Genomic DNA, 15,618 nt, shown 5'->3' with positions numbered 1-15,618 from the left:
TACCGGCGGCGTCTCCTGGGGCGGCTCCTAGCTCCAGCGATCTTGCAGCAGTACTGGCGGCGCTCGGGCGATCGATTGGGGCTTTGTGGAAGAAATTAGGACGAGGGATTCCTTGAGGAGGATCAGTGGGAGGAGAGGAGTGTAGTGGTGTGAAGAATTGGAGTGGGGGAAGCCTCCTTTTATAGGGTTGAGGAGGGGATGATGGCATGGTGAGCATGGTGGTGGTGACCAAGGGGATGGCATGGCCATGGCATGGATCCTCTATGCATTTTTCTTAGTCTATGTGGGCAATGCAAGCTTAGGTGAGGTGAGACCAAGGTATGTGACATGGTTGGCAAGGCTAGAGAAAGCTAGAGCATGCACAAAAGATCATGGCCAACATGAGTGACATATGCCATGACATAGGGAGAGAGCTTGTGTCATGGTGAGCATGGCTAGGCAAGGTCATCTCATTGGGAAGCTTTAGGGTACAACGTGCACTATAGATGAGCACAAGTGGGTGCAGTGAAAAGGTGAATAGTGGTTGTACTTTTTATTCAACCATGTGCTCATCATGGTGAGCATGGCAAGGTCATCATGGCTTGTGTCATGGTGAGCATGGCAAGTCAAGGTCATCTCATTGGGAAGCTTTAGGGTACAATGTGCACTATAGATGAGCACAAGTGGGTGGAGTGAAAAGGTGAATAGTGGTAGGAATAGTGGTTGTACTTTTTATTCAACTATGTGCTCATCATGGTGAGCATGGCAAGGTCATCATTTGACTTTGAATTTGGCCAAAATACTTTATGGTTGTGATCTAAATAATGTTTGGCATCAATTGGTGGTCTTGGTTTGTAATTTGGAGTTGGTTTGTGAAGATTCCAAAATTTGGGGCAATCTAAAATCTGTTTCAAAGTTGCCACTTTGCATGCTTATATTAAGAGTTTGACTTTGAATCAGCAAGGTTGACTTTGACCAAGTTGTTCACTTTTATGAGTACTATTGATCTGGGCAAAAATATTAGCAAGTTTAGTTTAGAAATAGTTAACCAAAGGGGCTCAAAGTAGGCCTCATGTTATTTTTGGCAGATTTGACCATTAGCATGTCACTTAAGTTTTTTCACTTTCTGCCCATTTTCTTTGATTTTCTTTGACCCAAATGGTGTTGTCTTGTGTTGAAATGGTATAGGGTTGTGTTTTAAGAATTCAAACCAAGAAAGTATGGCCTTTGCTCAAATTTGCAAATTGGCCATACACTCACATATACCTCTATGTGTAATTTTATTTTCTTTTTGTTTCACTTTTGATTTGGCTTGGTGAGTACCAGGTTAGGTTTGTTAAGGTTTTCAAATCATCTAAACAAGGTAGATCATGTCATAGGCCTAAATTTACAGATATGGCCATAGGCTCATATGTGCCTCTACTTCTATTTTATTTTATTTTTAATTTGTTTCCATTTGATCCTAAATGCATGGTTGTGGCTTAGGATCTATTTCAAATTCTTCAAACACACATTCATGGTATTAGCAAACATTCCATTCATTCACATAATAGAAAAGATTTTGGAAATAGGCAAGTTTTTGTTAACCCTAAAAATTGGATAATTGAAATTATGATTCTTAATTGTTTCAAAATTTTGGGGTGTTACAATCCTATCCAGCTCCGGATGCTGGGCAAGATTTGGGATGTAGCTCCAGCTATCGAGCTCCTCCGGAGGGTTATCGGTGAATGCGGGGAGGCCGTCGTGGCGAACCGGAACAATTTTGTTCTTGAGGTAGAACCATCTGACATTCCAGTACTGGACTTATTCATGCGAAGCAAGGGGCGGAAACACCCTCTTGGACTGAAGCACGAAGGTCATGCTTCCGTAGTTGGCCATCGCCTTTTCCTTCGTCTCCTTCTTCACTCTATAGAAGAACTGGAGGAGCTGGACATCTGGCTGAACTCCGAGATAGCCTTCGCAGAGGGTGGTGAAGTTGGAGAGGATGAGGTAGGAGTTGGGGCAGATGTTGTGCAGCTGGAGCCTGTAGGTGCTGAGCACTGAAAGGAAGAACTCCTATGGCGGAAGCGAGAGGCTTCGCTCCACCCACGCCTTGGTGAAGACCCGCTCGTCAGGTGCCAGAGTCGAGGTGATGGAGTCCTTGGTGAAACTCCAGGAATCCGGAGCCACAAGCCCTTCCTTCTCGAAGGCCTTGAGCTCCAACTTGATGACATCGTAGGGCCACCACTGGCCTTTCTCCCCTTCGCGGTTCCGAGCTTTGGAAGCCTTCTTCATTTATGTCTCCTGGACTTTAGCGGCCATGCGAGTTTGCCCTTCTAACTCTTCTTGAATTTCTTCTGAAGTCAGAATTCTTCCGATGAGGTTGCTGGAAGAGGCGGAGTAAGTTTGAGCTAATCTTAAGTCATAATTTTGGGAGGTAGGAACGCTAAGTGACAAGGGATTAACTTATCAATGCCTATAGATTGTAGACTAGGGTTTTAGTCGGAAGTAGAGGGCAAGTAGATCTCGAAGGTTTCAGCCGAAAAGTACTCGACGATGTGAAAACTAGGGTTGCGCGAAACAATGATTCGATCCTCTCTGTGTCCCTCGACTCCCTCTTATATAGGAGGTGGAGTCGAGGGATTCATAATACACAAGTTACAGAGTCCGGGAGGGTTTCCAACCCATCCCGCAAGATTACAAGTATGTATTTCCTAATACAACTCTAGCTTTCCTTAATACTAGTTTAGGCTTCCGAATCTTCATATTCATCGAGTCGTGGGCCTTCAGTAAACCCCGGGTACCATCTTTGGCAGGCCCATTGGGGATGCCTATGTCAGTAGCCCCCGAGATTTTGCTTGAATCGAAGAATCAGGGAAAATCTCCAACTTTAGTCATTCAATGACTCTGTCAAATTTATCACATATCTTTGGATATGCAATTATATATTGTACAGGGATAATGGTAGTTGGGGCTAGTTCATCTGACGGATCAGGTACTAGTTAACTGCTCTAGTGGCAATCCACAAAAACCTACTTCAAGATCACGTCCCTGGACATGATCTCGGGATACTGGTGTGAACTTTGACAGGTGCCGCTTAAGGTCTTACCATCTGTCGAGTCCCAGTCATATTTTATCGGGTACCTAACACGTCCGTTAGGATTTTTCTTCATATCTGTTGATACGGAAAAAAGTAGCAAACCGTCGTCAGAGACGGCGCCACGCCGCTCAGAACGGATCTGGGGTCTTACCTTCGCAAAATTTTGCGGCATTCAGAGTTTATTCGCAACTTTGGCGCTCTGAGAATATATTGTTGAATGCTTTTTCGGCTGCTGGAATAGCACATTTTATTGAGTCAGCGGATGACTTATCTTGCCTTCCCGATGGGAGTATATGCAGAGTTATTTCTATAACTCGAAATATGCTCACTTCTTCTTCTTTCTTCTCTCTCTCTTTTTTATAATTTCATCGGGCACGCGAACAGCGTTCCCGATGGGAGTAGCCCCCGAGGCTAAAGCCAAGGACTAGTGCTTGGTTGTAGGCTCAACACTTTAACGCCTTATGTCGCTATATTGTCATTCCTTCTCGAACTTTTCATATCTATCGGGTGCGCGACCAGCGCTCCCGATGGGAGTAGCCCCCGAGGCTATGAACAAATGCTTGTATTTGGTCATAGGCTCTCGCCATTTCTATCTTGTCATACTCGAATTTTTCTTTTTTTCCAAAGTAACCCCCGAGCATTTGAGCAAAAACTTGTATTTGATCAAAGGCTCTCGAAATAATCAATAGTCTTCTGCTGCCGCCACTTTTATTAATCTTTACAGCCGATATTTTCTCTTGGCAAGGTGACATCATCGCTGACGATAGCCACGATTACTGTTTTGGGAAGACGCGAGTACTGCTCTCTCTCTATCTTGCGGGCCCAAAATCCTCATCAAGTTGACACGTCGTGCAAGTGGGGGACACACGTCCTCCACTTTTCCTGGCGCACACACTATAACGCCTTTTCCTTTCCTTCATAGTGAAAATACGTTTTTACCCCTTATCCACGTGTACATCATCCATCTCACAATTTTTCCATCCAACGGTGCGTCGATTCGCTGAACCCCTATTTAAGGTCATCTTCTTCCTCCGTTCGCCCTTTCGCTCGCGCCGCACCTCTGCTCTCCTCTGCAAAAATCCTCCACTTGCGCCCAACACTTCTTGAGCTCAACCACACTCGCACTTTTCGCCTACGCCATTGTTGATGCCACCGCGCGCACGGCTCACTAGGCACAGCACCCCTGAATCGAAGATGGCGGCAGAAGATCTGGAGTGGGAGAGATCCAAAATCTCCAACCAAGACCTGAACCTACTGAAGAAACTTGGGTTCACGAAGAAGAAGGACGCGCTGCGCTTCCCCAAGGAGAAAAGCTATCCATCGCCTCCAATCGAGTATCGGGTCAGTTTCGTTGACCACCTTATTCGCGGCCTTTCTCCCCCTATCCACGATTTCCTTCGCGGTATCCTCTTTGTTTACGGGCTGCAGCTGCACCAGCTGACTCCCAACTCCATCCTCCATGTCTCGATTTTCATTACCCTCTGTGAATGCTTCCTCGGAGTCCATCCTAACTGGGCTCTGTGGAAGCGCATCTTCTGCCTCCGCCGCAATGGCTCCCACAATGTCGCCTACAACATAGGCGGCGTTGTTATTTGCGTTCGCTCTGACGTCAAGTATTTCGACGTCAAATTCCCCGACTCCGTTCAAGGGTGGCGCAAAAGGTGGCTCTATGTGCACGAAGAAAGCTCCGACTCGGTGGAGTACAACATAGCTCCTTTCGATGGAGGTGCCAAGATTCTTCGCCACCGATCCTGGGACGCTGAAGCCACCGAAGAAGAAAAAATGGCGACAGAGGCACTGATGTCCCGTATCCATGAGCTTCAGAACACCCGTGGAAAGGAATTGTCGGGTATCCAGATCACAGCCTACTTCCTTAGGATTAGAGTGCAGCCTTTACAAGCTCGCAAAAATCCCCTTTGGATGTATGCTGGTGAAGAAGATGTCGATAGGCTCTCCACAGACCTTTGTGTGAAGGACTTGGAGAAACTGATCCGAAGAATTTCATCGCTCAGCAAAAAGGATACTATTCCATCCTCTTGCCGCGTGGAGCCATATAGTGGCACCAACGCCCTCCCCGAGGTAATTTTTCCCTCGACTACTATTTTGTTCTCTCGATTTTTAGTATTTGTCGACTACTATTTTGCTGGCATCCCTTGCGTAACTTCTTGTTGACACTCCATGTCTTTGTAGAACCACCCAATTCTAGCTTCTCTTCCTCCTCTTCCTGAAGGTGGAGAAGTCAAAGAACAGACTGTTGTCACCGACGACAACCAGGGTACTTCTCGCCCTGAGAGTGAAGTCGCGGGTTCTCAGAAATCCACGGCTTCCTCTAAAAAATAAGTCGAATCTGAGGCTACCGCATCGACACACTCCCTCCCCTCCGCTATTTCTCCAAGGAACAAGAGAAAAAGGGACGAAGTTGCTAATTCTGGCGCCTCCAAAGCCGGCGCATCTCCTGCCGAAGAAGTTGTTCCTACTGAGGAAATGACAACTTTCAACCCTTACGAAGATGCCCTTGTCAGCTCGTAAGTTCTTGCTGCTCTTTGTTGTTTGCTCTCGATATTTTGTCTATGTTGTTTCTTATATTGTCGCCTTTTTATTGTAGTGGTGACGAGGATGAAGATCCACCTATTGATGCGACTGCTCGAATGAGTACGTCACGTACTTTAGTTGTCTCTGAAGCTCAACCTGATGGGGATGAAACCTCGCCTCCTCAGCAAGACATCGAGCGTCCAACTCCAATTGCAAGCCCCCGTGCCCCTTCACCAAAGAGGGCTAGGGTTGAGCCGGCCAAGGAGCCTACCTTGCTAATTGGTAGTTCCACGACTCCTTCAATGGATGATGTAAGTTATTCACTTCTTCTTTTATGTTGCGAATATTTCAATGCTTTCGACTCTCCTCTGTTTTTTGCTTCTCCTTTTCTTGTTGCTGTTGAACTTTTCGCTTCATATATTGATTTTTCTTTCTCTATTTTCCTTTGCAGCCTTTGATGAAGGAGTTTATCCGTCTCGGTACCCAATTCGTCGGGTACCGTGACCATGCTAAAAAGCTTGAAGGTACTATTTTTGCTGCTTCTTCTAGTGAATGACCTCCTCATCATTTTTTTTTCATGACATTTGTTACTATCGATTGTTTCACCATCCAATCTTGCGGAAGCCAACAAATGTGCTGATGCTCTTGCTCTTAAATTGGAGCAAAGCGAAAAAGCTCGCAAGAAGGCTGAGTCGAATGCCGCCACTATTGAAGATCTTTGAAAAAGACTTCACGATGCGAAAACTTCTCTAAGTGACAACATAGCTCAGCAATCTGCTCATGAAGATGAAATCTTCACTCGATTGGAATCGCAAAGTCGACGTTTTGTCAGTAAGTATTTCAAACCATTGTTATTTTTTCGCGTGATCATATTCTTCTTGGCGCACTTTCTTGACAAGCTTTCTTTTGCTTATTTAGGGAGGACACACCAAGATTATGATCTAGAGAATCCTGAAGGTGACCGCCTCCTCGACGCGCTCTCACTCCTTGAGATTCATGGAGATGAGGCACGCCAAGGCCTTACTGACGCCAGGGCAGGTCTATCACGGCTTTTTCCGTACTTCTTCGTGAAGAAAGAAGAACCCGAGACTTTTGTTGCTCTCGCCAAGTGCTTCAATTCTAAAGAAGATCTTGGGCTCAATCTTCGATAAGAAGGCCTGAAGATTGGTGTTGAAGGCACCATTGCCTTGGTTGCTGACAGGCAGCAAGATGTCGACTGGGCTAAAGTTGGAGATGTCAAGGAGATGGAGACAAAGAAGTGGCAGTCTTTGATTAAGGCTGCCAAGCAGCAGTCAAAGAAAATCCTTGCCTTCCTTGGATGCAAGCCAACTCCAGTTCCTAGTTCATCGAAGCCGGAGGTTAAGTAGACCACCTTGCCTCTTCTTTTGTTTTGTTTTTATTTTGATGCTGTCACCATAATAGCTTTGGCGACAACTATCCCACTAGTTCAGTAGGAACCCTTCTTTGTAATCGCCATGTAAATATCTGACCTTTATTAATGAAAAGCTATGTTGCCGAGTTATTGATATCGAAGTATTTCTCTCCAGATGATTTTTGACAACTATACTGTGGTGCCTCCCTCGGCTGCTTTGCCTGCTACATCTTACTCGAAAAGGTCTCCCGCTGACAAGTTTATTGGAGGTTCATCGAGTGCTACACAGAATGAAGACTTAGACGAGCTTCGTCAACAACTGCAGTCGATGAAGAAACAAGCTCTCGTAATAATGGAACAATCTCGGAGGTCATCTGAGAATGAAAAATTGGCTGTTCAGCAAGCTCAGGAAGCCATAGCATTGAAGGAAACTGCGGTTGCTGAGGCTGCTGAAGCTACTTCCCGAGAAAATTTTATGCTCCAACTGATGAATGATGCTAGCTTGGATATGACGGGTACGCTCCATAAACGTAGTCATGCTGTCTTTTGTTCTTACTGTCTCGATTTCTTACTGATGCTCTCAATGAAATAGGTTCTTTTTTGGATACTGCTGCCGAAGATCAACGCGTGGAAGCCCGAACCAATGTGCTTCTCCGGCTTGCTCGTCAGCATGGTTCCAACTTCTCGGGAACTAGACCAGTTTCGATCTGTTTACCTCTGTCCATCGCGTTGCTTGCCGTTGACGAAGTCGACGATCTTGAACGTGCCATCGAGATCAGATCCTTGACACCTCTAATTCCCACAGACGGCGCCAATTGACAAGGGATTAACTTATCAATGCCTACAGATTGTAGACTAGGGTTTTAGTCAGAAGTAGAGGGCAAGTAGATCTCGAAGGTTTCAGCCGAAAAGTACTCGACGATGTGAAAACTAGGGTTGCGTGAAACAATGAATCGATCCTCTCTTTGTCCCTCGACTCCCTCTTATATAGGAGGTGGAGTCGATGGATTCATAATACACAAGTTACAGAGTCCGGGAGGGTTTCCAACCCATCCCGCAAGATTACAAGTATGTATTTCCTAATACAACTCTAGCTTTCCTTAATACTAGTTTGGGCTTCCGAATCTTCATATTCATCGAGTCGTGGGCCTTCAGTAAACCCCGGGTACCATCTTTGGCAGGCCCATTGGGGATGCCTATGTCACTAAGGGTTCGATGAAAGTTGGTTCCGCTGAGTTTGGTGGATGGGCTACACAGAACTATCGGTGTACTTCGGGGAGCTATCGGACATGTTTCCGGCTCCAGGCATAGTAACGAAAACTTAAGTACCGGATCCTACTGATGTCTATCTTCTCCAAGTCCAGTGGACTTACCGGCGATGGCGTGACGGTTCCCCGTGGCACCGGCGAAGGTAGAGGACTCGGGCTTGGCGTGTTGGCCTCCGGCGAGACCACGAATCGGCGGCGGAGCTTGTTTCCCGATCAAACACATGTAGCTTGGGTCGAGGCGGACCTTGGAGCGGCGAATTTTCCGGGGAGGAGCTCGTCGGCGCAAGATCCGTCGGGCGGCGCTGGCGCAAGGTTGAAGACGAAGTGGTGAGGAGAGGTGAAAGAATGGAACTGACCGTGCGGATGGGATATTTATAGACCTCACGCGGAGATTCATGTGCCGGATCCTATGGTGGGAACGGAATGGTCGCACCGTTGGATTTTCCACCACGTGTCCAAGGTCAAATGCGGTGAAACTGAAGCTGCGGTGACCTAACTGCACGTCTCTGATTTTTCTGGCAAAGATTCGAAGTTCCAAAAATTTAGCGCGGGAAAAGAGGAACAAATGTGCGACGCAGGCAAAAAATCTGATAAGTTACCGTTACAGAAGAACAAATGATTTCCGGTTCAATGAAGTCGGAAATGATGAAGTTTTGGAAGCTCTTCGAGATTTTCTTTGGATCCGAACGGAGCTAGGCGGAGAAATGATGAATCTGGAAGAACTTCGGGGCTACTGTTGTGGGTATACTTTATGAGTATGCTAACGACATGGTCTAGATCCGGCAAGCCCGGGTGTCCCACAGATGGTGGTGTGACATATGACCCACCGGGTGACCCAATTGCTGTTGATAGAACATGGATGAAGTCCAGACCAGGAACAGGAGCTGGATCCCAACTGACCTATGAAAGTAGGCGGATCCATGGAGGCCTATGAAGTATCCGGATCCATGACGGCAAGGTTAGATCTAGGTGGATCCTTGACGTGCACGACAATGTATATTCCGTAGTCAGGTATCTTGTATTCCGGCTAGAACTCTCCGTGTAAACCGTAGATCCGGGCATCTTTATAAGCCTAATCTCGGGAGCCCTAGAGGCACAACCACAACTCATTGTAACAACACGAAAGCGCCCAGATAATAATCCAGACAAGCAGCAGCATGCCCTGTCCTCGAGCAGGTGTTCCGAAGCTGGGTAAATAGTGTACCACCATCCCGAGTGCTCTCCGTCCTATGGCCCCTACTTCTTACCCCTCCGTGAGGATTTCTCCTCCGGGATACAGTCGAATAGGCAATGATAGATACCTAGCATCATAAAATATATTTCAACACACGCAATCACTAACTTCACCACCTCACAATAGATCTCGATTAAGAGCTTAAAATGGCATGTCTACCGCGAATGGACATGGAGTGTCCATATGGCCATATTGCACCCCAATGGGACTGTGGAGCCATAACCATTATATTTTACCATGTAGCATTGGTTAACTAACTGGATGTCTCTAAGGTTCAATCGACTGAGATTTAACTTATGTCTCAGTTGAATTACATTAGTGTTTCAGTGTGGACCTAAATAAAGTGCAAACAACAGGAAACACGAATCTTCAAGCAGAAACAAAATTCAACGGTGGAGCACGTGACTAAAACATAAGCTACGTCTCAGCTAGCTGAAACTTAGCAATTCCGTAATTAATTAATCTCTGCCTAAAAAACATCGTTTAATTAACAGCCACCTCTTTTGAACTGTGTCAACTACAGCTTTTCTTTGAGTTTGCCCGCTCGCGGAGGCAAAGATAAAGTACAGAATAGCAAGTCGAAGGAGAGGGAGAGTGAAGGACTGAAGGTGGTGCGTTTTTTTAGCTCAGCTTTGCGCCTCTGCCGGCTGAAGAAAGATTAACAAGACGGGAGCTTGTCGACGAGTTACCAGCGCTTTATCCGTCCGCCGCCCTGAAAACCCCTCCAAAACCCACCGTTTCGACCGATGTCTGACGACTCTTCTCGCCAGTCTCACTAGCGTACGCCACCTTCTTGAGAATGGCAGTTTGCAATCTCGTTCTTAACGACAAGCCATATTTGACCAAAATTAACAAGATTCGACTAATGTGGATGCTGACCCTGACAGCGATGCCTTATACTATATGGGCAGCGGCAACCGTTCGCATTAATTTAGTGCCACAACGTTCATAGCGACATTGTACGGAGAAAGGAGGAAACACAGGGCTAGCTAGCGTCTCTCTCACTTGGATTATGCCTAGAAATGCAAGCAAGATCTTACCAAAGTTCCACTCATAACTCATCTTATGATTTTTATTTTAGATTTTGAATTAAAAATTAAATGAACGGACATGGTGTTTCTGCACCTGGTGCATATGCACCCTTTATTTGAAATATATTTTAAACATATTTTAAAATGTTAAATAAATATAAAAATATTTTGCTTGTATATCTTGACATGTTACATACTCACAAAGTTGTTTCAGCCAAAGCCGACATATTTTTGTTTATTTATCTTTTTTACATACTAAAAATGTCGCTGTTATGTGAAACTTTAGGTGCACACATAAAACATATCCCTCTACATATGTATTTTTCTAAAATTTTCAAATATGTTTTATGCCACCCGGGATTAGTTTTGAGTTTTCGAAAATGAACTACAAATGAAACTTTAGTAAAAAAGAGCACCCCGGCATAGGGGTGGAATCGAGCCGAGCCGAGCCGGCTCGTGGCTCGGCTCGGTCGGGCTCGAGGATAATCGAGCCGAGCCTGGCTCGGCTTGTAGAAAACCAGTTTTAAGAAAGGAGGCTCGAGGCTCGGCTCGCAAGGCTTGAGGCTCGGCTCGAGGGCTCGTCGAGCCAGACGCTACAGCCGAATTACCTGGACCCGTGTGCGACCAATCTCTTCCTCATTCCGCTCCATCAACCATCTCACTCATCTCGCTAGCGCCGCCCTATGCCGGTCGCCCGCCATTCGTCGGCCCTTCTCCTGCCGGCCTACCGGCTGGCGTGCAGCCACCTCCTCCACCCGTGTCCAGCTCCGGCAAACTGCTCGTTTCCTCCAAACAGACCACCACGAATTCCCACAATACAGAGGCGAGGCGTTCTTGGAAGGGTAACGCTCTGCGTCGGTCGACCGATTGGAGTTCCCAAAATCGGTCGTTTTCGCGCCGTCCGATCGGGATCCGATGTCCAGAATTAGTTTAAATGTAGTTTTACATTTGCCACCCTCCCTTTTTCTGGAAACCAACCCGCAGTCCAGATATTTCACTTTAAAACGACAAAGCACCCCTAATGTGAAGAGTATTACAACAAAAATCCTCTCTTCGCGTACAAAAATTATATACTATTACAACAAAAAGTCGCAACATTTTTTAAAATAATGTCACAATAAAGTGGTTAAACCAACAAATTGTTTTGTTGGAGATAAATTTACAACAAAAGTAGACATTATTATTAACAAAAACCGGATACTATTACAACAAAAATCCATATGTTTGCAAAAGAGTAGAAGAAAACGTTAATTTGTTACATATTAAATTACAACAAAAGTCACCAACTTTTTTTACAAAAAGTCACACAGGATTACAATAAAAAATCAATATGTTTGCAAAATGATGCAAAGTGGTCAAGCGATATTTAATTTTGCTACAGATAGTTACAACAAAAACACCTACTATTTTATCAAAAGTCACAAATGGTTACAACAAAATAAAAAAATCACTTTGTTATTAGCATAAAAAAAGTTGTCTCTTTACAACAATTGTTAACAACAAATCCTACAAAAATTATGGATTGTTTACAACAAATAGTTCATCATCTCACTTATATGTTTTGCAGCGAAACCATAGTTGGGCCGAAAAAAGCAGGCCCATATAAGCCGATGCGGGAGCGAGGCCGAACGACCGATCGCGGGCGCGCGATCGGTCACCGGATACAAAGCGTTTTCCTTCTTGGAAGGCCTCGGAAAGACAGGAAGCGGTCAGAAATTAGCCCGAATTTTCTCCACGGATTGATTTGTTTCCTTGTTCGCTTTCTCGAGGTATACTGCCTAAATACAGGCATTGAAGCATCAGAATTATAGCTTTCCTTATGCGGATAGGTTTGTGTCTTGAATTGTTGATATGATTTTTTCCCATTTGTGATGATTCTACTTGGACGTATGATTGTTGCCGTCCTGCTGAACTGACAACTAAGATATAGGCTATTGTTGTCCTTATTGGTATTTTGTAAAATTTGCTAGACAATGTTATAAATGTAGTTATGTTTGATTGCTGGTTATTACTTGAAATGATACATTTTAACAAAGTTCATCGTCCATATTTTTATTACATCGAGCCTTCGAGCCGGCTTGCAAGCTTCGTCGAGCGGGCTCGTCGAGCCTCGAGCCTTGTTTTAGGCTGCTCATAGTGGAGTAGTAACATATGTCATGTTACTAGTCTAGGTTACTACCTTCATAGTGGGTAGTAACTTATATGTGGTGTCATGCATTGTGTCATTTATTATTTTGTAGACTCATTTGCCTTGGGGTGTGTGATGTTATGGTAACATAGCTAGTTACCACATCACTCTCTTTCTTCATTTATTCGCATGCCATGTCACCAAAATGTCTTGAGATGTGTGATGTTACTAGCTATGTTACTGATCTCCCACTATGAGCAGTCTTAGAGATTTAGGCTTGGCTTGCTTGACCTTTCTAGCCAAGTCGAGCCCGAGCCAAGCCTTGTCGAGTCCGAGCCGAGTCTCGAGCCTTGAGCTTTGTGTCCACCCCTACCGGCCTCGAGCCCCGCACACACGCACTCACAAACTTTTCACTTGGCTTATATTTTCCCTCAAGTTTTACTTGGCTCACTAAACCCTCCAAACTAATGGACCATTTAATCCCTTTTGACCTAACCTTTTGAACCAGGTCACGGGTTAAATGTACCATTATTCAGTTTAAATGCATGCATCAGTTGATCGTGCACAAGAACACAAACACCGCCTGCCGGCCACATCGATCGATCAGTGCTAATCAATCCTTAACTAATCACGCCGGCCGGGTATAGCAACAAAAGCCTCAGCCGTCACTCCCGCGAGCACATATAAACCCTCGGGCACATCGTCACACTCCCACAGTCCACGCTTCACTTATTAGCCACCTTCTCTTCTCTCAAGCCATGGCCATCACCTTTCTGCTCTACTCTCTGCTGCTCCGCCTCCTCGCCATGCAGGCCGCGGCACACGGCGGCGTCGGAGACGATGATGACGATGCAGGCGCCCTGATCACGTCCTGCCTCGCGGCCGCCGGCGTGCACAACGTCACGACGCGCCAGTCGCCCGCGTACAGCGCCGCGCTGGCCTTCTCCGTCCAGAACCTCCGGTTCGCGGCCGAGTGCGCGGACGCTAGCCGAGGGCCTGCCGCCGTGGTCGTCCCGGCGTCTCTGGCCGAGCTGCGCGCCGCCGTGCGGTGCGCGCGGGAGTCCGAGCTGTTGGTGCGCCTCCGCAGCGGCGGCCACAGCTACGAGGGCCTCTCCTACACCACGGACGGCGCTGGCGACGCCGCCTTCGTCGTCGTCGACCTAATGGCGCTCGACCGCGTCCAGGTGAACGCCGGGTCACGCACGGCGTGGGTCCAGTCCGGCGCGACGCTCGGGCAGGTTTACCACGCCATCGCCGAGTCCAGCCGGACGCTCGCCTTCTCTGCTGGGTCGTGCCCCACGGTGGGATCCGGCGGCCACATCGCCGGCGGCGGGTTCGGGCTGCTGTCCCGCAAGTACGGGCTCGCCGGGGACAACGTGATCGACGCCGTGCTGGTCGACGCCGACGGTCGCGTCCTGGACAGGGACGGCATGGGCGAGGACGTCTTCTGGGCGATCCGCGGTGGCGGGGGCGGCGCCTGGGGCGCTGTCTACGCGTGGCGCGTCCAGCTCAGCACGGTGCCGGAGCGCGTCACGGCGTTCGTCGTCAACCGTCCGGGCACCGTGGCTTCGGTGGCGCGTCTGGTCTCCAAGTGGCAGCACGTCTCGCCGTCGCTCCCCGACGAGTTCTACCTCTCGGCGTTCGTGGGTGCCGGCCTGCCGGAGTCGGACCGGACGTGCATCTCCGTCACGTTCAAAGGGTTCTACCTCGGCCCGAGCCACGAAGCGATGGAGATACTCGCCGCACGGTTCCCCGAGATCGGGCTGTCGGACCTGAGCCCGAGAGAGATGAGCTGGATCGAGTCCGTGGTGTTCTTCTCGGGCCTGCCCGAGGGGAGCTCTGCGTCGGACCTCACGGACCGGGTGCTCCACGGGAAGAACTACTTCAAGGCGAAGTCCGACTTTGTGCGCCGCCCGATGGCCATCGACGAGCTGACCGGAGCCGTGGAGTTCCTGTCCAGGAAGCCCAAGGCGTACGTCATCCTGGACCCCTACGGCGGAGCCATGGACCGGTTCGGCGCCGCCGACCTGCCGTTCCCGCATCGCAAGGGCAACATCCACGGCATCCAGTACCTGATCGAGTGGATGTCAGATGACGACGGCCACAGCGAGGAGTACATGGATTGGTTGCGACGATTCTACGACTTCATGGGACCATTCGTGTCGAGCAGTCCACGAACGGCGTACATCAACTATCTTGACCTTGATCTAGGAACCAACACCTGGTCTGTTCCAAGGATAGACGAAGGCGGTATTCCCAACCCACAAGTCGAGGCCGCGAGGAGTTGGGGCGAGAGGTATTTCTTGAGCAACTACGACCGCCTCGTCCGCGCGAAGACCGCCATTGATCCAGAGAATGTGTTCCGCAATGCTCAGAGTATCCCGCCCCTCTCAGCTGGATCCCGAGAGACGACTAGGACTACACGTGGCATCACGCCCGAAGTCGCAGCTGAGGAGAAGGTATCTGATAGCTAGCGGCAAGAAACAAAAACAAGATGGATTCACAACATTGATCTACAGAACATGTACCTGCAATGCACAAACTGTTATCCGTAGGAAATCCACGTGGCATCTCGTCCAAAGGTGCATCCAAAGGTTAGCCATGTCATGGAAAGACACCCACATACCGACACATTTTGTGATTGTGTTTGTGTTGTCCGTTTGCAATGTTGCTTTCCTGGTGCCGTCCTGGACGACCTTTTGTTCTCATTCTTTGCACAGGAGTAAGTGACTTGGATTGGTAGATCGAGCTAAGCAGAAAACGAGAGGATTGTTTGCTACTTGGTGCTCTGCCGTCCCCTTTTTCTCCGGATGGAAATCACATCAGCTGGTCTCTGACAGGTCCTTTTATTGAGTTGCTGTTGATATGATGCTGATAACTAGGATGGTACATCCACACACACACACACGAGCATATTCCTTTCTCTCTTCTTCCTTCCTTGTCTTCTCACATCGGCCGCGGGCTCCGCTCTAGCTCCCTGTGAGGCGTCTCCTTT

General features: G+C 47.7%; 1 protein-coding gene across 1 annotated transcript; it reads left to right on the top strand.

Moving 5' to 3' along the window:
- The first annotated feature begins 13,352 nt into the window (after positions 1-13,352).
- LOC127314892 (berberine bridge enzyme-like D-1) lies at positions 13,353-15,402 on the top strand. Its single transcript, XM_051345426.2, has one exon. It carries the CDS (start codon positions 13,382-13,384, stop codon positions 15,095-15,097), a length of 1,716 nt encoding a protein of 571 aa, XP_051201386.1. The 5' UTR covers positions 13,353-13,381; the 3' UTR covers positions 15,098-15,402.
- Positions 15,403-15,618: the final 216 nt, after the last annotated feature.

The sequence above is a fragment of the Lolium perenne genome, chromosome 7 (assembly GCF_019359855.2).
Source record: "Lolium perenne isolate Kyuss_39 chromosome 7, Kyuss_2.0, whole genome shotgun sequence".
Classification (NCBI taxonomy): domain Eukaryota; kingdom Viridiplantae; phylum Streptophyta; class Magnoliopsida; order Poales; family Poaceae; genus Lolium; species Lolium perenne.
This window is presented reverse-complemented; position numbering and strand designations above follow the sequence as displayed.

Coding starts and splice junctions, on each gene's coding strand:
- LOC127314892 (XM_051345426.2), top strand. CDS start 13,382: ATGGCCATCACCTTTCTGCTCTACTCTCTGCTGCTCCGCCTCCTCGCC.